The sequence below is a fragment of the Archocentrus centrarchus genome, chromosome 13 (genome assembly GCF_007364275.1).
Source record: "Archocentrus centrarchus isolate MPI-CPG fArcCen1 chromosome 13, fArcCen1, whole genome shotgun sequence".
NCBI lineage: Eukaryota > Metazoa > Chordata > Actinopteri > Cichliformes > Cichlidae > Archocentrus > Archocentrus centrarchus.
In genome coordinates, this window is record NC_044358.1 from 34,323,270 (window position 1) to 34,346,110 (window position 22,841).

The following is a 22,841-nucleotide window of genomic DNA, read 5'->3' on the forward strand; positions in this document are numbered from 1 at the left end:
ATCTCCGCTGTAATTCCCCCAGTCCCCTGGGGCCTTACAGTCCCTCCCTGTTCAAATCAATACATTTAAAGGAAGATATATTTTGTCAGACATAGTAGATATTTGAAATATCACAGAATGAACTGTTCATCTTTTACTTTACCACCTTACCTTTCCACCTCTCCAGTAATTTCTCTCAAATGCTACAATTAAGTATACTTTTGGCTTCCATTTTCTGCTACTTGATAATCAAATTTCTCCACAGTTCTCAGGCAAATACTGTACTTTATACTGTACTGCATTTTGGTAGCTCTAGTTATTAGTGATTCATAGAATTTATATCAAGCAACCTTTTTGCCTTATGATCCTTGACAAATAAGAGAGCTGAGCATTTGTTCCATATCCATGGTGTTCCCACACAATTTACAGGTTGTTGTGCATACTTTGGGCACAGTAACAATGCTTAGCCTGTAATGACTGAGTAGCTATCTAAAAATAATAATGTATGTTACCATTCACCTCTACAAAGAATCTCATGGGACAAGGCATTTGCTTTCCTGTTGACCCCTACACACCCCAACGTGTACAATGGTCCATTCATCTACAAATATGCCAACAGAAGAGTTTAAATAAGGAGCCGCATGTTTTTACTAGTTATTTTATTTTCCATTCCATCTAAGATCTCAGCCACATTTCACTCTTCGTTCAACAAAGTGCATTGATTAGACAGCAGTTCTGGCAGAAGCAGTTGTAGCAGTATTGGTGTAGTTTGCGGTCTTGCAGCATGAACCTATTTCCTTTCTCTCTGCTATTAGAAGTCACAGTTTGAATTTATACACTCGGAGTTAGATAAAGCAAAAAGTTGGTAGCAGAAGAAGAGAACTGTTATGAAAGAGTGACTTATAACACTTTGAATCTGAAAGCCAGGAGTCACAAGTTGGATATGCCAAGTTTTCATGTTTTTGTTTTTTTGTTTTTTTAAAAAAAAAGGTCTTTTTTTTTGTGTGTGTGTTAAACTAGAACTTCTAGAAGTACAACACAGAGAAAAGGTCTGAGTTTAACAAAACAACAAACAAACCAACACCACTAGGCTACTCTGCTCATTTTTCATTACAGTATGTCTATACACACAAAATATAAAAATTAAGTCAACATTGCAGTCAAGAGGGAAGGGTGTAAGGCAAATGTGGGTTAGGAGTCTTCAGTTGAGATGGAGCCTTCAAGCACATGACCAGTGATTTCCAGTAGGGTCACGTGCTGAAGTGAAGGGGCTTTCTGATGGGGCTGAGGGGGGAGGTCAAGCGTCAAGCGTCGGGAAGAAATGGAACTGGGGGCTCCTTTAGGCTGCAACACAAGACAAACAGATGAACAGAAATAGGTCACACATTCCCAGGTTGTCCGTGGTGGCTGAGGGAACCACCACCATCACCACGCCTGTGCCACCCAACGTGCCGGCTCCTCCGGAGGCACTTCTGAAGCTCACTTAGCAGCTTCTGCAAACGAGGCGTGACAGGGGCTTGCAGGGGTTGGCACACAGCTAAGAGAGGAGGGAGAGAGAGGGAGGGAAAGTAGGCATTGCCACTCTTTCAGTGCCGACTCTAAAGCTCTTCCTTCTGTGGGTCATTGATGTCTCAAATGCATAAAAGAGCTAAAAGATGGGTTCGGAAGATTAGGATTATTATCACCACAAATATCATCATCATCATCATCCTCATGCCACTGCTTCAGAGTGGAAAAAAGGGGAATAGTGAGATGCTTTGGTGGTGGCTCGAGATGATCCCCAGGCATGCTGTGTGCTCACTGAAGCTGTTTGCAGATGGCGTCAGCAGTGGAAGTCCTCTGCAAACACACTGCTACATTATTTTGTTGCTACCTAAAAGTGCAGGTTAACAGATAAGGAAAAAAAAACACTAAGGTGAAGCAAGGAGGGTTTTAGTGTTGTGAGAAATTTGCCTATTTTAGATATTATTAGATGCCACTGCATTACGGATACAATACAGGTTGAGCAATTGTGGTATTTTGCACAGACCTTTCACAGCAGGGTCAAAGAGGTATACAAAAAGAAAAAAAAACACTGTACTGAATGCAGGTTTATCTTTTTAATTAATCTGGTTACATAAATGCCAATGAGTAAAGCAACACTAAGAAGTTCTATTCATTCCTCTACCGGGCCACGTAACATTGCACTGCCCTCCAGTGGTAAAGCAGAAGCAGTGAAGAAAAGCAAAGGGTTTTACCTGGAGAGCAGTAAATCGACATCATTGGCATCGCTTGGCTTCATCTATTCAGCCTCTTCCTCCTGTTCAAAGACAAAACCGTGTATTGATAACCAGCACGCACACAGAAAGCAGAGGAACGCAGTAGTGGTAGAAGATCAGGTTAAAATCTGTGTGTTTAAAGTGACTATGTGTATTTTATTCTAATGTGTCTAATGGTGCAAGCTGTTATTTGTGGGGAAAAAAGAGTCATCGTCAGACCTGTTACCTCAGTGACCGGATTCTGATCAGTTAGAGAAGGATTTGTGGGATTTAAAGTGGAAAGACTGCAGTTTTTTCTGAGTTTGTTGCAGAAATAAAACATTGCAATCTCAATTACAAACAGTCATTACTAGGATTGGACTATCAAGATGTCATACTGCTGTGTATTTGTGTCTCACACAATGATCTTCCCTCTTAACACTGGACCAGGCATGGCAAGCACAGGCAGAAGTTCACATGTGACAAACTGCTGTAATACTACCTGTGTTTCTTCCAACTCTTCTTCTTCCTCTTCTTCTTCCTTTTGAAAATTCATAAAAAATAAGAAAGAGAAGGGAAGGGGGTTGTGTGAAGTCATGGCCTAAATGGCAGGAAGGTGAGAGGACTTCACGTTAGTGACTGCTCTGAGGATGGGTTAAAAATGGAGAGGAAGTAATCCGAGAGAAGCGTGGGTGGTGGCAATGACAGCAGGGTCGAAAAAGAAAACTGAGGGAACTAGTGACAGATTTCTGTATCTGCTGAGATGACCTAAGTGAGACAAGAGTGGTGCTTGAGCAGGCGCACCGTGTAAGATGATGTTAAGCTGTGTGTCATTTGTGTTATCATTCAAGCTGCGGATGCCGCTCCCTGTTAGTCTTGAAGTAAACAACACGCTCACTGAGGGACAAAAAGGGCTGACATCGTTATCTATAATTAGATGCCGCAATCACTTCATTCCAGCCGGTGACACAAACTAAGAGAGCAGCTACCTAAAACACTAAGAAAACAGATCCGCTAAGTCTTGAAACAAATGAGGCAGTTGGTTATAACCCAGCGGGTCGTCTAATGTGGAATACTATTTTTCTTCCAAGTCTTGCATAAGAACAAGATGTACTCCGTCTCCTTCATCCTCTTTGAAACTTGTCACATCCACTTCATATCCACTTTGTTCAGAGGGCTCTTGGCAAAAAAAAAAAAAAAAGGAACAAAAGCTATGGCTTCTTAAAAAAAAAAAGACATGACATCCTGTGAAGGCAGTGGGCCCCCCTCTCACCATACAACAAACTAAGTGTGTCAGAGTTATGCTCATGTGCACACGGGCGGAGTTCAAGAAGAAAACAAAACTTTCAACCTGTTCTTTAGGCATTTAAAAAACTAAGAATGTCACACTTGCAGAATGTTTGTCTGTGGATGTGTTCTAAAAGTTTGCTATAACACTCAACAAAGTCATCTCCATCCTGTCATGTCTGAGGACATATGAGCTACAGTCCCCACATTATTCACCGGACTGATATCAATAATGAACTATCTCGAGGAGAGACAGAAGAAAGTTTGCAATCAGATCATGCATAAAAATCCCACTCTCCGGATGATTCACACCATGCAAAACGTGGACAAAGATTCTACAATCCAAATATACCTCTTGTACTTCAGCCTCTTCTTCTTCCTATGGAACATGAAATCAGGCAGTTTTGAAATTATGCCCATCAAAAGGAAAGAAAATTAAACCAACATTATGGTCCATATGTGACTAGTACATCTATTACTAAATGAAAGCCACCTTTAAGGTTTAGGTCAAATATTATCAGGTTTATCATGCTGCACACCAGCAAAAAAAAAGTAGAACCACGAGAAACTACCTCACTGCCTTGGTCGTCTTGCTCCTGCAAGAAAGGTTGGACAAGGACAAAACAGATGGGAGAGAGAAGCGGAAAGAAGGCAGGGCGAAGCAGTGAAGCATAAGCGGCAGAAACTCAGGCAGAGGTTGGAATGTCTCTGAGAAGCAGAGCCCTTTTCACATAGCACTTAGGAACAAGGACATTTTTATTTATTTTTGTTAACGACCTGGACTTTCTGAACCAACTGATAACTCATTGTGTTGGAGTGTCGCAGGAGGAAGATAATGATTTGGGGAATCGTTGAGGGTGACCTCTTTAGGGGAGCTATCTTTGAGATGAATAACGCTGGGTGAAAACAGGCTGGGCTGACGCACAGATTTGAAACCCTGTCCTCGGGGTGCAGACTGAGAAACAGTGAGAGAGCAAAGTGCATGAGTCTGCTTTTTGAAAGTAGGGACGCATGCCGTTCAACAGTTTCCTGGATGTGTCCCGCCAAGCAAAATCCAGGGGGGAAAAAAAGCTCACAAAGCACTCTTTCAACATAATGACATAACTGGGGAAAAAGGATTATTAAGCAAACACTGATAAATATTTTTTAAATGATTCTATAGTGGTAATTTCCATATAAGAATTCCTGGAGGTCCTGCTCCATGTGTTGTGTTTTGGTCTGTGTTTATCACAGACATGATGCTACCAATCTATATTTTTTGGCTTAATGTTTTGGCAAAACGAAAAATATACTAACACATAGCGAAAGATTAAACATTGAAGGAATGCTTGAGGTGTGAAAGGGATTAATAAAATGACACAGTAATAGGTCACTGGTAAAAGGCAAGGCAAACTCAGGAAGGCTAGAGGCAGGTATAAAAAAAAAATCACATGAATCTACCTCAAGCTGTCGTAGCTCTTCTTCCTCCTAAAAAAAAAAAAAAGGCAGCAGGTCAGCAGGCTGTGTGGGGAGCAAAAGAGCACAACAGGCATGATCTATAGGAAAGTCTTTTGACTTCAAAAGAAACTATGGGAACAGTCGAGGTTGTCAGGAAGAAGCTAGAGAACTGGGAAGAAATGAGAAAGAGGATGTTAGCAGAAAGAGAGGAAAGGTAACAAAAGTAGAGTGGAGTAATAAAGAGAGAACAGACAGAGAGGGGGTAGAAAGGTGAAGTCTTCAAAGAGAGCAAATCAAACATCAGACCCAGACATACCCCCCACCCCAACCCCCCCACCCATCCGGAGAGCCTTCCCTGATCTCTTCACCATCAAACCCACACTGCTGATGACTATATGGAGGAATCGCAGAAAGGAGAAGCACAGTTACCTCTGACTGCAAATCCTCTTCCTCCTGGAGGGAGCAAACCAAGAGGGCAAAGAAGGGGTCAAATGCCATACAATGTTTGTGTGCATGCGTGTGTGTGTGTGTGTGTGTGTGTGTGTGTGTGTGTGTGTGTGTGTGTGTGTGTGTGTGTGTGTGTGTGTATGAGGAATGTGAACACCAGCAGACAGACCTCTGATATTGATGTATCTAGACTGTGTGAAATCAGTCAGGTGATGGACGGGCTGGAACATGAACTAAAAAAATACACACGTCAACTCTGAGAAGCTAAATGAAATTAGTCATTCAGTGTTTAACGTGCGAGCCAGTTATTGCGTGCAGCCTATCTCAATTAAAACCGGTGTAAAACCCACGTTTTGAGCGTTCACACTGCAAATGTATAAGAGACACATTTTAAAAAGCAGAGGTTTTAAGCACTCAGATTTTTTAAAAGGATGGGTGAGGAAAAAAAAAGTCCTCACTGGCCTTGACTGACACACGGAGTGGTGGAGGTCATACAGCATTTATTCACTGCCATTCAAATGTTTGGGGTCACAAAAAAAAAAAAAAAATCACACTTTTCAAAAACTCACTTTATTCTTCAAATGAGTGAAGAATGAAGGAATAGAAAATATAGTGAAGACATCAAGGTTAGAAATCATTTTTACTAGTTCATCCTTCCAACTTTGCTTTCAACAAAGACACCTTCGCAAAGCAATTTGTTAATCTAACGTGGAAAAAATAGCGGCTCCCACAGCAGCTCAGCAGGACTGGGCACTCATTTATAACAGAATACCACCTCACTGCGTCTTCTCTGAAAAGATCTGCTAAACTGGGGAGCTGTGTTACAGCTGACTGCTCTGTCACAGAAGGAGAATGGCTCCAACCAAGTGTGCAAAGCGTTTGGCATGGTGATCTAAAACAGAGTTTTGTATACATCTCCCAACTTTAACACCACCAAACTGCCTCTAAGCAGTCACATTTGTCCACAGTGCCCAAAAAGAGCATCTTTTGACCTATTCAGTGTTTCACAAATATTCTTTGTTTTTGTTTTTTTTTTGTTTGTTTGTTTGTTTGTTTGGAGCCAAACACCACAAATGAAGATTTCCAGTCTTTCTTTGTCCTGTGCCAAAGTTCTTTTGCTCATTTCAATCTTTTCCTTTAACTGGATAGAGTGATTCTTATGGCGTATTGTAGATAACATTAAATGAAGCTGCCAGCTGAGGACCTGCGAGGAGTTTGTTTCTCAAAATAGAGAATTTAATATTTTTGCCTTCTTACTCAGTTGTGTGCTGAGGCCTCCCACTTCTCTTTCTTTTCTAGCTGGAGCCAGTTTGCACTGTTCCACGGAGGAAAATCTCACTAGGACACAGTAAACTGGCTCTGCTCTATGAAATCTGCGATTTTTCTGCCTGGAATAGCCCTCAACCTTTAACTTTCAGAAAAAAAAAACTTTTGCAACTGCAACTAACTCACAAAAGCTGATGCTCCACTAAACTCTTTCTTTGATTATTACAGAATGCTTTTTCAAACGAAAAACAAATGCTTTTCTTCTTATAAAAATAATATGAACAAACATGAAAACATTTCTAAGTGATGCCAGACTTTTTAGAAATCCTACATGTTCAGCTCATGTTAGCAATGAAATATTTATGCCACATTTTCAGAATGACTGGCAAGCACACATGGTCGGGTAAAGGTGAGAGGACTGGTCTAAACCAGCAATGACTGCTAAGAAAAGAAAGAATTAATAAACACCTCCCGAAATGATTCTGCATGCATTCCATAATATGACAGTAATAATAATCTGTTTTCTATTAGCTGAAATAAAAAAAGGGAAAGAAACACACGTGTCATTTAATGAATGCAGGTATTTCTTCCTACTAATGATGCTGGATCAATACACTGCAATTGTGTATTGTGTCAATCAGTAAAACACTTCCTTATTAACTAAAGTGTGACATGAAAATTTTAGACAAACTCACCTGCTCTTCTTCCTCTTCTTCTTGGGCCTCCTGACAGAGGAGATAAGATAGAGTTAGGGACATCAGAGACTACCCCACCACACACACACACACACACACACACACACACACACACACACACACACACACACACACACACACACACACACACACTACTGGGAAACAGTCACAGACCAGGCTACTGGAATTAGACAGTGTGAGGTGCTTCTGGGGACCCTATACTGACACACCTTGACCAGAACAGTTAATAGTAAGTGAAATGTGTCATTAATTCAAAAACCAAACATAAGAAATGTGATAAAACTAACAGGAAGGCAACAATCTATAGATTAACACCCATTGGCAATGATGATTGGGAATGTTGGAGAGGTAGATTAGTAAATTACTGAATCCAGAGGGATACTTGAGGAGGAGATGCAGTACAAGGTTGACAGGAACCTGAAAATGGAGGAAACCTTAAATGTGAAGTAAAGGAGGAGATTAAAGGGGAAAAGGAGATTCTGTATGGAGGAAAACAGCATTCCAGGGATGGAGGAAGAGGAAAAAACAATGGGCGATTGGGGTCTAGTTAGGGGCCAATTACTGTGTCTTCTGTGACCTCTTCCACTGCCTCCTCCTCCTTCTCTGTGGGCGCTTCATCTCCTGCTGTTTCACCTTCTGCAGCTTCATCATCTGCAGTCTCTCCCTCTGCTGTCCCCTCCTCTTCCTCCTCGTCTCCCTGGCCTTCTTCATTCTCATCAGCTGATTGCTTCTCCTCTTTGCTTGCATCCCCGTTACGCTCCTCCACTGGGACCTTGTTATTGTAAAGTGTGATTAAGGAAAATAAAAAACTTTGATTTACCTCTTCATGTACTGCTGTAGCAGCACCAAGATGGTTGGTTCATCAACTGGAAAGTTTTTCAAACTCAAAATAAAAGGTGTTACTCTAGTAGGACAGCATCCAGTGGATAAAGTGAGGAAGGACAAGTTCAAAGAGGGAGGTGCAGGTTTTTAGAAAACAGTTTGATATGCTAGATATTAAAATTGACTTTTTATGAAGAAAAAACAGATAGTATTCTTTCTTCTGTAAGGCAAATATGAAGTGACAAGAAGCAGCAAATTAGCTTAGCTTAGCCTAGCATAAAACCTGAAAAAAAAAAGGTAACATTTCCCTAACATTCATTAGTTAACATTTATTAAACACACAGAATATAATGTGTTAATTGTGAGCTTTAGAAGTACTGGTAGCTAGATTTGCTACCTTTAGCTAAGCTAAGACTAGTGTAGTTTCACATAATCTTTTCAGTTATAAGAGAGGAACACTATATCTGTACAATATATCTGATAGCAATAAGTGTATTTATGTCAAACTATTCTTTTACAAGGCTGGTTCTAAAAATCTAGTCCACAATGCTAGCTCATTTAAACAGAAATACTGGCTGAGGTAAACTAAGAAGAAAAAAATTTATTGAGACTATATACTGTTATTGGTGGAAATCCCAAATTTATTATTAGTAAATTGAGAACCAGCAGGAATTTTCTTCTGGAAGAAATTTTGTCAGAAAATTGTGTAAATAGAGATAACTAAACATTTAATAAAAATCAAAACATCAAATTTTACAGTTCAAACCAAAACATACTGCAGCGTGTTTGCTTCACAGCCCTTTGGCAGTCTGAACACAGTGATGCAGTGTCACAGTGTTACAATGACAAATCAAAAGAATGTGTTATTATGAGCTCACATTTCTCACTCATGCAACACCAAAATTAGTCGATGTGATTGATGAGGCTGGGCGGCTATGAAGAAATTACGAATCTGTTCAAGTCACCAGTTATGGACAGAAGGAAAGCTGTTAAGTTGTGCTGGATGGAAAGTTTAAGATGAGACACGTGAAAAGAAACTAAACACAGACGTAACGAAGGCATTACTATTGTGTCCTCAAGGTTTTCTTCAGCATGGGTGCCATTCTCCACAATGTTTGCCTTGTCAGCCTGCTCTGCTTCCTGTACCAAGGAAATAACCAGGTTTAACACAAATGTCTTTACAATTAGTGTCAGGATAACTTGCCAATATGTCCAGTACATTCCCATGTAGTCACTCAAAATAGTTACATACAACACAAAGTGCCACTGAATCTCCAACAGTAATAATAATATATTTTTGTGCTCTGTACACCACCACATTGCACATCAGATCAAACCGTCAAGATGTAATTGAAGTCCAGACCTTCAGCTTTCAGAGGTTTAACTAAAGTATTGCATTAACTGTTGAAGAATTACAGCCATTTTTATATGCAGTCCCCTATTTTCAGAGGTTCAAAAGTAACAAAGGAAATTGACTGACAAGCAATTTCATGGCCAGGTGAGACTTGTTTCCTTGTTATTTCTTGACAAATGAAGACGATTGAAGTTGTGAACCTGCATTTGGTAGCTTTTCACTGTAACTCTCAATGTGACCTCCAGTAAAGTGCTGATACAAGTGAAGGAGGCCATCATTAGGCTGAAAAAAAACCCAAACAGCCCCATCAGAGAGACAGCAAAAACTTTATTAGTGTCCAAGTCAACGATTAAAAAGAAGGAGTACACTGTCAGCTCAACAGGACCAAAAGGCCAGAAAGACCACAAAGACAAATAAAATGTATGATTACAACGTTAAATCAAGTCAAGAACATTCTTGAGGATATATGCATCTCATCATCAAGGTCTACAATCAAGAGACACCTTCATAAATGTAAATGCAGAGAATTTAAAACAAGGTGCAAACCACCGTTTACACTCAAGAACAAAAATGTCAGATTAAGGACAGATGAACTTGTACCAGAGTGATGACATCAGAAAAGTATGACGATAAAGAGAAAGAGCTCATGATCTGAAGCATACAGCATCATCTGTCAAACATGGTGGAGGCAGTGTTATGGCATGGACACTTGTGGCTCCCAGTGGAACTGGGTCACTAGTGTTTATTTATGATGTGACTGCTGACAGACGCAGCAGGATGAATTGTGAAGTGTGGCGTGTTTAGTGCTATGCCCTCTGCTCAGATTCGAACAAATGCTGCAGAACTGATCAGACAGCACTTCACATTGCAAACGACCCAAAGCATACTGCAAAAGCAACCCAGTTTCTCAAGGCAACAAAAGAGATATTCTTCAGTGGCCAAGTCAGTCATTTGATCTTAACCCAACGGAGCAGCTTTTCAGTTATTAAATACAACACGGAATGCAGAGAGACTCACAAACATGCAGCAACCGAAGGTGGCTGCAGTAAAGGCCTGGCAGAGGATCACAACATTTGGTGATGTGGATGGGTTCTAGACTTCAGGCAATAATTGACTAAAATCAATCCTTATATTTAAAATTATGCTAGTTTTCCCAATAACTTTTGAAGCTCTGAAAATGGGGGACCATGTAAAAATGGCTATAATTCCTAAAGAGTTAACACAATACTTTGTTAAACTCCAAGAATTAGAGCTGAAAATCTGCATTTCAATCACATACTGACTGATGATAAAACCCACTGAGATGTATACAGAGGCAAAACTACAAAAGCTGTGTCATAATTCAAATATTTATAGACCTGAGTGTAGCCTAAACTAGCCCCAATTAAAGACTGAATGAATGCTCATTTGATGTGTATAAATGTGATGTAAAATGATTTAATATGAATGAAAAAAGGTTGAGATGGTCTATTTATTTTGACATAAATGATAGAAACTTTCTCATTATATGTAGGGAGTTAAATCATTTTGGATACAATTAGTTCAGCTGATTACACACCTTTTAATAATGAAAAAAAATTTACTTATTCTTCTGACAAGTTGGATTACCTAGACCTACAAAATCCTCCTTAATTAGCAATGTATCTTAATGTTGCAATATATATTCATTAAAAGAATATGATGCATTGCAGAGAACCAGACGAAACAGTTCTGGTTGGACTAACTCTGTGTTCTATCAGTACCTCAGTAAATGATATTAGAGAAGAAATTTGCTTTTTACAGATGTTTTCCATGGTATAAAGTAGGAAATAGTGCTGACCTTTGACCCAGGAGGAGGGGGCAATCCCAAGAAGGTGTACACTGAATTGTCCTCTTTGGCATCAAAGAATGTATCATAGTCCTGCATGAAATTAAGAAAAACATACTTTTAGAGTGCACAGCATCTAAATTAACACAATAATTTACTTCCCTCTTATTTTAACTTTGTTGCTGCATTTTCGTCACATATTCGAGAAGGTAACCAGTGTTAAAAACACTGGTATACAGCAAAGAGTGCGCTCATTACAAATGGATGCAAGCTCACCCCACAGTAACTCTCTTCATTGAAGATTTGTGGGGGGAGGGGGATGCCGTTGGCTGGCTTCTTATCCTCGGGGACATTTTGCCTCATCCACATGCGGTTCTCCTCATTGCACGCGATGTCCAGTGGGGTGTAGTCCACTTTAAGAGCCTCCAAGAAGCCAACCACATCTTGCTGTTTCTTCTTTATCTGGGAGGCAGAGGATTCATCACTGATTGCACAGTATGTGAGGAGAAAGCCTGGAATATAGAACTGCAGCATTCTGGTGTTTGGTATGTTAAGTATACACCATTTAAATGGCAACATGAATTCACGTCTGATAGGCTACACAGTGCTCCTCTCCATTCCTCTCCTACTAAATAGACACAGAAACTAGAGCATAAGCAAAATGTAGAAACTTAGAAAGTCAACTGACAGTTATTTAAAAGAGAACTGATACCTATTTAAAAATTAAATTCGTTTCTATTGAGCGAATGTCTTCTGTGTTTTTTTTTACCAATTTTGTTTTCACATTGTACTTATTTTTTATTGAGGTTTTCTACTTTACTCAATCTATTGTTATATGCAGGTTGTTACAGGCTGTATTTTACTCTTTGGCTGAATTTCAGAAACTGCTGATCTACTGAGATTTTCCCACACTATCACCTCTAGGGTTTACAGAGAATGGTTCATAAAAGAGAAAAAGACTGAGCAGCAGTCCTCTGGGCAAAAATGCTTGGTTGGTGTCAGAGGTCAGAGGAGAATGGCCAGACTGCTTTGAGATCATAGGAAGACATCAGTAACTCAAATAACCACTCGTTACAACCAAGGTATGCAGAAGAGCATCTCTGAATGCACAGCACATCAAACCTTGAAGCAGATGGGCTACAGCAGCAGAAGACCGCACCGGGTGCCACTCGTGTCAGCTGAGAACAGGAAACTGAGGTTACAGTTCACAAAAGCTCACCAAAATTGGGCAAGCTCGGAAAAACATTGCCTAGTCTGATGAGTCTCGATTTTTCTGTGATGTTCAGATGGTAGTCAGAATTTAGTGTAAACCGCATGAAAGCATGGATCTAGCTTGTCTTATATCAACAGTTCAGGCCAGTGGTGGTGGTGTAGCGGTGTGGGGGATATTTTGGGCCCCTTAGTACCAACTGAGCATAATTTAAACACCACAGACTACCTAACGATTGTTGCTGACCATATCCATTCCTTTATGACTACAGTATACCCATCTTCTGATGGTTGCTTCCAGTGGGATAACACATTATATCACAAGGGTCAGATCATCTCAAACTGGTTTTTTGAACATGACAGTGAGTTCATTGTGCTCAAATGGTCTCCACAGTCACCAGACCGCAATCCAATAGAGCACCTTTGGGATGTGGTGGAATGCAAGATTCACATAATGGATGCACAATTGACTACTCTGCAGCAACTGTGTGATGCTGACATGTCAGTATGGACCAAAATCTCTGAGGAATGTTTCCAGCACCTGGTTGAATCTGTGCCACAAAGAATCAGATGGGGTTCAATCCAGTACTAGCAAGAAGTGCTGAATGTATATTATCGGATCTTGTTTTATCTTAAGTCATTAAATGAAATGCCATTAAATGCCAAATAATCAGATACCAGCACATGCTGCTTCCTCTGTGTCACATGGTGCTGAATAAATAATAGGTTTGTGTTTTGGTCTGTTAATGAGACAGAAACGTAATGTGAAAATGTAGTTTCTGGGCTCTGGTGATGTGTGATTGTCTATTTTTCTCTATGATCTACAAAAATCCTATTTTAAACAGTTCAAATCACAACTGTAAAAGAAGACAAAAAATCATGGGGGATCACTAAAAAACTGTTAATTTCAGCCAAAATAAAAACAAAAGAAGCAGAGCAAAAAAAAAAAGGAAAATAAGAGGAGAAGCACTGATTGGTTTCGGATTTTCTAAGATTGAGCACTGGTGCTGTTGGTCATTAAGTGTCATAATTTGGGTAGAAGACCATGCCAACATGAAACAAGTTCACTCACAGGATAAAACTCAAGTATTGTGTTGTGATACACCACTGCTAAGTGGGCCCCAACCACTTTAGCGTGGCCAAAAGTGGATGTAGGAAATAAATTCACCCTCCCCTTCGCAGCTATCAGCCCACCTAACATGCAGACAGTTACCTCAAGGCATGTCTGATCCAAAAGTGCATGTTAAAGCTCTATTTTTTTAGGGGAGAAATCTCTGCTAACACCGACTTCAAGCGCCTGCATGTGGGGGTCCTTAACATGCAAAAAACTTTGGGAGCCCCTGTTCTAGAAAGCTCTGCACGTAAATCATACCGACCTGCGAGACAATTAAACAATGAACTAGAGCCGCTCATGCGTAAATTTAAAGCCCAAATCAAGCCATGCACTTGCCTGTAGTGTTTAGACATGCGTAATAAAAGGTAAGTCACATTCATTTCGAGGTTTAACGCTCTTGGATCAGTGTTTGAGTGACAGTCCTGACCGCTTACAGCCACAAAAGTTCACTCTAAAGACAACTAAATCCTTCGGGGTGAAAGCTTACCGCGGTGGATCCCGACGAAGAGGCGAGGAACACTTTAATAACCATTTTGTTACAATGTATTTTGTAGAGTATGCAACAAGCGGTGTCTTAAAGGAGCAGGCAGCCGCCTCTATTATTAGAGCACACCCTGGACGGAGACATAGCACTGCGATCACTCACTCACTCACTCACGCGCGCGCACACACACACACACACACACACACACACACACACACACACACACACACACACACACACACAGTTATTTTTGTCTCCAGGCTCCATTAGTAGTTAGGGTCGGCCTCTAGGGGCGCAGCACCACACACTGACTACTGATTGGCAACTTCAGCTGTCTGTCGGTTTGTGTGTGTGTGTGTGTGTGTGTGTGGGGGGGGGGTCCCAGCTCCCTGCTGAGTGCATATATGGACAGAAATACCACTGACCAGCTCTATAGGCCCTAAGGTTTTCAAATCTGTTGTGCCAAAAATCAATTTCCAATGTTTCTATGTGTTTTCTGTGTAATACCTTTACTTATATTGATAAATATACTGTAGTCAACAGGATTTAGGAAGGCCATAAATAAAATAAAGAAATAACCTCTTTTGCATGTATCTTTATGACAGCGTTATTGTACCTACATTACAATGTAGCCACTTAAATATCTTGATAGAGTTGTGATCTTATATTTGTTTCACTTTGTGCCGCCCGGTTGGCCACACCTTTCTTGAAAAAGACATTCTTTAATGTTAATGACACTTTACTCCGATAAATAAAGCATATAGAAAAGTGACTTTTATGCAGCTTCTGTGACAGGAAAGTTCTTTCTGGCTCAAAATGACTCAATATCATTCATGAGACATATGTTTGACAGATTATAGGCCAACAAGTCATTTTATATAAGTTTAAATATGGGCAGTCATTTTCTGACAAATACCGGTGTTACACCAAATTCTGCGACCCATCATATTCTGCGACCCATCATATTCTGCGACCACAGGGGGCGATAGCGTACATCCCTCTGCATGTACGTGCTGAATACGAGCGAGAAGGAGACTATTTACGTAAACTGTGTAAGCACCAAAACAGGAGATTGTAAACCTTACGGAATATTATTTCGTTCGCATTGACGAAGGAAATGCGTTTTTTTTTATTTGACATTGAACACAGCTGGACGGACCGTTGCATTGAATGCTTTTATTCTATCGTTTGAAATACATAAACCCACTACTACCCATCCTTCAATAAATTGGTAAACGATAAATAAATGTTTCCAAGCACTTTTTTGGGGAAGGGGTTCAAACGATTTATAAGATTTTCTGCCACCCAGCTCAGCTCTCATTCAGTACGTACATGCAGAGGGATGTACGCTATCGCCCCCTGTGGTCGCAGAATATGATGGGTCGCAGAATTTGGTGTAACACCGGAAATACCGGAGCAGTACAAGTGCTGTTTAAGCAACCGATACTTGACGTCCTCTGGGCTCTCACACACCTCACCCTTAGAGTGTCGCTCTATAAATGTTTTCTCCCTTATAATTTCCACATGAAGGGTTTTTGTTTTTGTTTTGTTATTTGCTCAACTTTAGTTTCTTTGTAAGAATTGAGCCTGCTTTCTAAATCTCGAGTATAATATTGCACATGTCATACTCAGCGACCCTGTTAAGGGTCCTTGAACATAATGAGTTTTCTTTTCTTCGTGAGCGGTCTGTATCTCTGACACTGAACATTTGTCCTGTACGTGCAGGGCTATAATATTTATGTTTGTTTCCTTAGGTATTTACCTATTTTCTACTTATTGTCACTATTATTGTAACTCATGTTCCCTTTTGTTTTGCTTCTTTACCCGCGGGTTACCATAGCAACGGTGAAGGTATCGCTACAAAAAAAAAAAGGCCCCAAGCAACGAATGCAAAAGTAATTGTGTTTACTTTGTAGTTCAGCCAGCTAAACGTTGCAGCCCGAAACAGAGAGTGTGAGAAGATAGCCGCGCATACAAGCAACTTAGGTTGGTTTATTAACTTTGTGTATGATGCATTATTTATTTTTACCTTTTCTAAATTCCTATTCATGCCTAACCTTGATCTAAATTGTGCTTTTCGCAGAGGGTAAAGAGGATTCATACGCATGAGGCAGCAGAGCCCGGTGATGCAGAAGGTCTTTCCTCACGGGAAGGAGGGTGATGCTGTGAGCTGCAGCACTGACACCTCTAGGTGGTCCAGTCCCTCCAGATCAGATGACTCTTATATTCCACAATACACATTTGAGTGTGAGGACAAAGCAGATGCCAGCCCATCAGTCAAGTGGCAATCTGGAAGAAAGCCGGGCGTTTTGTTTGGTAGATTTAATATTTATGTTGTCCAAGTTGTCCTGTTGATATATTTTATGTGCAATTTATTTATTATTTATTATTATTTATCTCCTTTTTAGGTAAGAAAGCCCAAGGCGTGCACACGCAGAAGACAGACACCACTAGAAACCACCATGTGGTTAAGTTGCCTCCAATCAAGTCCCCGCAGATTTCAAAGTCACGCATGCAGTCTGCCAGCTTGAACCGCATCAGGGAGCTGGAGAGCGAGGTGTGTAGTCTGCAGCAGCAGCTGTGTGAGTCCAGGACTGAGAACAAACTGCTTAAGAGAGTGCAGCATCGCCACACGATGGCACTGCAGTACTACCAAGACTCAAAGGACAGCATTTCACAGGTGGGCTGCTGTTTTCTCATTCTTTCAGATTTATATCATCACATGACTGTATGGGTGTGAAATACTGCTGTTTTTTTTTTCTCACCTTTATCTAGTTCTCAGATAGTGTCTGTATACCTTCCCCTCACTGATAATATGTTATTGTCATTATATTGGCCACGTCTTTTCACAGATTGTTACCAAGCACAAAAACGAGGCCAGAGCCCTGCAGAAGTTGCTCCGTAACACCCGCACCTGCCGTGACAACTTAGCCAGGCAGCTGCAGGCCACAGAAGACAAACTGCTGCACACAAAGGAAATTCTCCAGCAACTGCAGCTGCTCATCCAGGACCAGAGCCTGCAGGAGCGGGAGGAGCTCACCCTGAGGCTGGCCAAGGCCTCTGCAGAGGTGGAGGAGAAGGACAAGAAGATACTGGTATGAAGGAGAAGAGAAGGATGGTGGTGGATGACACTAGAGAATCATAACCTAAAAAGAAATGTTATGAATTAATATCATTATTTTTTCTAAATAGTTGCTTCTTTAATGTCTATTTTCACTGTATTCTAGGACATGGAGAAGAATCTTGAATTGTGCCAAGCTTCATTCAAACGGCAAATAGTCACCGAGCAAAGAAAAATCAAAGAGGCGAGAAAGATCTCCAGCTATCTACAAGGGCAAATAGATCAGCTAACTAAAGAACTTGTGGTAAGCCGGAAAGGGGGTAGTGTTGTCATTACTTCTACAAGTTTTGAATCCCATATAAGTCTGAGCATTTGTGGGAGAAGAAGTAGTGAAAAAGTATTGATCAGTATCTTTCCACAGAAGGGTGGCTATCAATCAGCTGCAGGAACAGAAGGCCTTATGTTTGCTGGTTACCAGTTACACTCATTTGCAGTTTTGTTTGCAGTGTAAAAAAATGTGTTAACGTTTTAAAGGTGCTGACTGAGGATCTGTATACCTTGTGTTTTTACTAATACAGGGCAGAGAGCGGGAAATGGAAAAACATAACATTTACTTCCATCGATTCCTGAAAGGGTTGAGCAATAGAGGTACAGAAAGAAAACAATCTGCCTCATCGCAGCGTGCTCATATGCAACTGGCCATCTGAGGCTTGTTTTTGATTTCTAGGCAGGGAAAACAAGATGGTTCAAACAGATGGATTAGTCCCACTCCCCGCTGATGGCGCAAGTGTTTTGGAGAATGAATATTCAGAGCCTGTTCAGAGACTGGAGCAGCAGGAGAGCTCTGTGACCGAGGTATATGGTTCAGTTACTCATTTTACTCCTCTGAGACAACAGAACAACCTTCCCGTAGGCCCATCTTTTGTTATTTTTGAATTCATTTTTTTCATTTAAAATCTTGCTCTTCTGCACTGGACCAGTGTTATGGTCCAGTGCAGGAGTCTCTGGTTATAAAAAGTCTAGAGAGAGAGGGTCCTGTTAATTTGTCTTTAGAAGAGAATCACCAAGAGGATACACAGATATCTGCAAGTAAGTAACACAACACTAAGCCACTTACAGCTCTCTAAGGATATACAAACTCCATTTAAAAAAAAAAAAAAGAAAATGAATGAGGTCTTAGTAACAGAGGCAAGCATGTCTTGTTCTCAGGTCATTCAATATTTTTAAAATTAAAATATGTTTTCAGAAATCAGCGGGAAGAATAGCAGTTCAGCCAAAAGCCAAGAAACCCAAAATGAAGAAGGCATCAGAATCCACGAGTGTGTTCGATGCAAGTGAACCCACAGTAAAAGATTTGTTCTCAGACACCTGTTCAGATGAGAGCCCAGAAAACAAAAATAATGGAGACTGTGTGAAAGAGAAGAAGGCATCAGAAGCCCTACACGTGTTTGAAGAGAAACAGGAGGCAGAGCATGAACGCATGAGGGTTTTCATTTTAGAGCAGTCCCTGAATCCAGCTGCACCTGAGAAAAGAATTCAGGTTCCCCGGATTTAGACACCACAGCTTTATACAGATCACGGGGAACCTGCACAATGGAAAGCCAGCCTACAGCAGTGTGGACTTAAGCCCACGTGAAAGCTCCAAGGTGGAGAGCCTCAGTAGAATTTCTGGCCTTCTTATACCAGATGGTAAAAGGGAGGGAGGTGGAGCACACAGCTCTCAGTCTGAATAAAGTGCAATTCAAAGAAAAATGCAGGCTACTTTTTGATGATTATTTATTGCAGGTACCATACAGAAACTCTTTCAGTATCATATTAAAAACATAGTGGGACTTTCTAGAACCTCTCATTATTAACAGTTTGTGACTGAATGGTTTTCTAATTCAAACTTTATACACTTTTTTTTTTTTTTTTTTAATTACAGTAACATTTTATGACCCAATTTGACTTTGTTGGATTATTCCCAGGTACAAACTACAATAACGACAAGCACATTTCTTGTTCTCCTTTAATAAAAATGAGTTTCAGAGTAATAAACACACAATGACATTAAAACATAAACAATGCTAACAAAGACAATAAATTACTGTTGCAATTTGAAATTGCCAAAATGCACTGCATTTTTTTTTTTTTTTATTTAAACGTTCTACACTGGGATCAGCTGACTGAAAATGACAACAAAAACTCCAATGTTCAATGTCAAACAAATTTGTTGAGCAAAAGATTAGAAAACTCTAGCTGATGGCATTCAGAGCCAGAGTAACTACTTTGTTGCAAACCACCAACCAGCATGTGATTCCCACTCCACCTGAAAAGGAAATAATGGATCATTCAGAGCTTCATGCCAGGAGGAAAACAGCACATAATGATTCACACTCTGTATTAGTATTACAGAACATCTGTTCTTAAATGAAAATAATTAGGTTTTATTATCGATTAATACCTGATTTCTGTTAAACTATAAACTATGTGTAGTTTATTGTTTTTATAAAGGGGCTGTTTTTGATTTACCAGCCACTTCCTTAGGTACACTTCTTCAACTGCTTGTTAATGCAAATATCTAATCAGCCAATCAGATGGCAGCAACTCACTGGATTTAGGGGTGTAGCCATGGTCAAGACAACCTGCTCAAGTTCAAACCAAGCTTCAGAATGGGGAAGAAAAGTGATTTAAGAGCCTCTGAACATGGCATGATGATCTGAGGCATTTTAGAAACTGCTGATCTGCTGGGATTTTCACACACAGCCATCTCTAAGGTTTACAAAGCATGGTCTGAAAAAGAAAGTGAGCAGCAGTTGTCTGGGTGAAAATACCTTGTTGAAGTCAGAGGAAAATGGCCTGATAACCCCTGTTAATAACCAAAGTATGCGGAAGAGCATCTCTGAACCCTGAAGCAGATGGGCTACAGCAGCAGAAGACCACACTGGTCTGCATCTATCATGTCAATATGGACCAAAATCTCTGAAGAACTTTTCCAGCACCTTGTTGAATCTTTGCCATGAAGAATTAAGACAATTCTGAATGCAAAATGGGGTTCAACCCAGTACTAGCAAGGTGTAACTAATGAAGTGGCCAGTGAGTAAATTATATGTTAATACAAACCTGCCACTCCTGTTGGGAAAGCCACGAGGCGCTCCACAGGAGCAATCCACCTGCTGGGCACCACAGTCACTGGATCAGAGTAATATTTCCATATCAATGAGATCATCAGAGCAGCCTGACAAAAACAAAAAAAACATGGTGTCAATAATAGTAAATTTAAGTAATGAAATCCCATTATCTGTAAGTTTTGGTCAGTGCGCAATATGCTATGGTCTCATAACTAAAATCTCCACCTACCTGCAGTATGTAAAAGACAATGCTGACAACCCACTTCATTTTGGCTTGTTGAGCAGTTCTTGACTTCACTGCAATAGTGAAGAAATATGCAACTGTTAGTCTCAAGATACTGATTGTTTTGTTGATTTTTTGTGGTGATGCTGTCGGTGCCTTTAATCAGACTGAACTGTAATTATGTTTTATTATTTGGTTGTCAAATGTCCAGAGGCCTGAAACCAGGATATGTACTTTTTTTTTTTTTTTAACAGTCCCAGTCACAGGGTAATATAGAAAATATATGCATTCTTCATCATGATCGTGGTCAATGCAGAGATCACACAAAGTAAAGTTGGTTGTACAACAATTTAAAATTGATAATGTGCAGTTTAGGGATATATCAACAGAGAAACAGTCTTTAGCTGCCTTTTGTATCACTAAGTAAAGAACAGACACTTCCAGATTCTTTATAAGATTCCCTGGGGTCAATCATCCAAAGCAGTGGAGAGTGCACGAGAGAGGTGAAGAAGAGGGTGCATGCAGGGCAGAGTGGGTAGATGAGTGCCAGGGGTGATTTGTAGCCGGAGGATATCAGCAAGAGTGAAAGGGGAGGTTTACAAGACAGCTGTGAGACCTGCTGTGATATATGGTTTGTTGACGGGAGGTGGAGCTGGAGGTGGCAGAGTTGAAGATGCTAAGATTTTCACTGGGAAAGACAAGGATGGACAGGATTTGAAATGAGTGCATCAAAGGAACAGCTCAGGCTAAGTGCTTTGGAGACTAAGATAGAGAGACAAGGCTGAGATAGTTCGGACATGTTCAGAAGGATAATGGATACACTGGACAAAGGATGTTGAACATGGAGCTGCCAGGCAGGAGACCACAATGAGGGTACAGCAGCATGGAGCAACTGTTCCCAAAAACACTCAAACCCTCCAGCCACATGTTATGGTTGACGGTTTTAATATACATACGCACATGTGTGAAGGTGACAATGTGTGCCTTTTAGAGTATCAACTACATATTTTCCTCCTGTGTTCCAAAGCGCAAAAAAGCTCTGGACCTGCAAGTAATGGAAACACTACAAAAACTTTTCACGTTTTGTTGGGACTTTTGCACTGCACTGTAATTAGCTCCTCACTCTGTTGCTGTTAACTTCATTTTTGGGACTCCTGTCACACTATCCTCTGAATGTCAGTAATGGCTTTTGCATCTCACCATGTGTTTTCAGCTTGTCTGTTGTCTTGTTGATTTTGCGCTCCAGCCTGGCATATCTAGCAAACTCATCCATCATGCTAATGGATGACTGCTCCTTCTTCATCTCTTGGATTTCAGCCCTCATCTCACTCTCTTGCTCAGCATCTTTCTGCACCATTTTTGAGAGCTTGAAGAGGGGGAAAGAGAAGACTATTGAGCAGCCTGGGATTGACTGAAATGTAGATATTTCCAGCAGCAGTTCCCACTAGACAGTTTAACCATTACCTACAAATGTCAGTTTAACACTTAAGATTTCCTCCAAGTTATAGCGCTAGAAACTATCTTTAGCCGTAAAGCTAAGCTGTAAGCTGTAAGCAGTACCTTTAACTAGAATAGAAAAAAAAATCCCAAATAAATGTATTAACTACCGGATTCTCGGGTAAACCCCACCCTCTGGGATGTAGCTGAGCTATAGCCGAGCAGCTACACGAGCTATAAGTTAGCATTACAGAAGGAGAAGCTAGTCAACAACAACCAGCTGTGTCTGACGAGGACACGGATAATAACATACCAGCATTCAAACAACTTTAATAGCTACCATATAAGCGAGTAACGGCCCCTACTCACGAAGGAGGAGATGGTCGGTAGAAGTATTTTCATAAGATTGCAGAGAAAAACCGAGCCCAGCACCAGAAACCACGCATAGCCGGCCGCCATGTTTGAGTTTCACAGCGTCCTCCTTGTTGCAGCTGCTCTACACTCAGCTAATAACAATTGTGCATGCTGGCAGTAATCACGGCCGGATTTAAAACACCAGAGTAATGAACTAAATTGATTTAACATGTGATTTAACATGTGCATAAGAGAAGAATATATATATATATATATATATATATATATATATATATATATATATATATATATATATATATATATATATATATATATTGTAGCGATTCTCTTAGTTAGAGAGCGTGTTGATGTTGTGGGATTTCGGACTGTTCGGGAGGTTCGTGAAGGCAGCATGGAGAGAGAGAAAAGACCGAGAGCTTGCCTGTGTGTGTGTGTTGCTGTTCCGCTGTTGTAGTTGTGGTTGGCGTGGCTGTGGC

The 22,841-nt window shown here is 40.5% G+C and overlaps 3 protein-coding genes across 5 annotated transcripts; 1 reads left to right on the forward strand and 2 right to left on the reverse strand.

Moving 5' to 3' along the window:
• Positions 1 to 621: 621 nt before the first annotated feature.
• Positions 622 to 14,306, reverse strand: sh3bgr (SH3 domain binding glutamate-rich protein). Of its 2 annotated transcripts, XM_030744467.1 has the most exons (10): positions 14,163 to 14,306; positions 11,629 to 11,814; positions 11,365 to 11,445; positions 9,257 to 9,331; positions 7,932 to 8,141; positions 7,349 to 7,378; positions 4,944 to 4,970; positions 2,719 to 2,757; positions 2,217 to 2,278; positions 622 to 1,323 (listed from the first exon to the last, which is right to left on the reverse strand). In XM_030744467.1, exons 1-9 carry the CDS (start codon positions 14,205 to 14,207, stop codon positions 2,261 to 2,263), a joined length of 711 nt encoding a protein of 236 aa, XP_030600327.1. In that variant the 5' UTR covers positions 14,208 to 14,306; the 3' UTR covers positions 622 to 1,323; positions 2,217 to 2,260. The 2 variants fall into 2 exon arrangements, with proteins under 2 accessions (XP_030600327.1, XP_030600326.1); XM_030744466.1 differs by lacking the exons at positions 2,719 to 2,757; positions 4,944 to 4,970; positions 7,932 to 8,141; positions 9,257 to 9,331 and having other exon boundaries at positions 1,089 to 1,323.
• A 1,680-nt stretch (positions 14,307 to 15,986) lies between these two features.
• On the forward strand, positions 15,987 to 18,954 carry LOC115790617 (lebercilin-like protein). The gene is made up of 8 exons (XM_030744462.1): positions 15,987 to 16,145; positions 16,243 to 16,475; positions 16,568 to 16,839; positions 17,012 to 17,254; positions 17,387 to 17,524; positions 17,799 to 17,868; positions 17,948 to 18,075; positions 18,467 to 18,954. The coding sequence occupies exons 2-8, from the start codon at positions 16,265 to 16,267 to the stop codon at positions 18,773 to 18,775; spliced, it is 1,371 nt and encodes a 456-aa protein (XP_030600322.1). The 5' UTR covers positions 15,987 to 16,145; positions 16,243 to 16,264; the 3' UTR covers positions 18,776 to 18,954.
• A 164-nt stretch (positions 18,955 to 19,118) lies between these two features.
• Positions 19,119 to 22,517, reverse strand: get1 (guided entry of tail-anchored proteins factor 1). Of its 2 annotated transcripts, none has more exons than XM_030744463.1 (5): positions 22,360 to 22,517; positions 21,754 to 21,919; positions 20,560 to 20,627; positions 20,323 to 20,437; positions 19,119 to 19,528 (listed from the first exon to the last, which is right to left on the reverse strand). In XM_030744463.1, exons 1-5 carry the CDS (start codon positions 22,447 to 22,449, stop codon positions 19,455 to 19,457), a joined length of 513 nt encoding a protein of 170 aa, XP_030600323.1. In that variant the 5' UTR covers positions 22,450 to 22,517; the 3' UTR covers positions 19,119 to 19,454. The 2 variants fall into 2 exon arrangements, with proteins under 2 accessions (XP_030600323.1, XP_030600324.1); XM_030744464.1 differs by having other exon boundaries at positions 22,356 to 22,486.
• Positions 22,518 to 22,841: the final 324 nt, after the last annotated feature.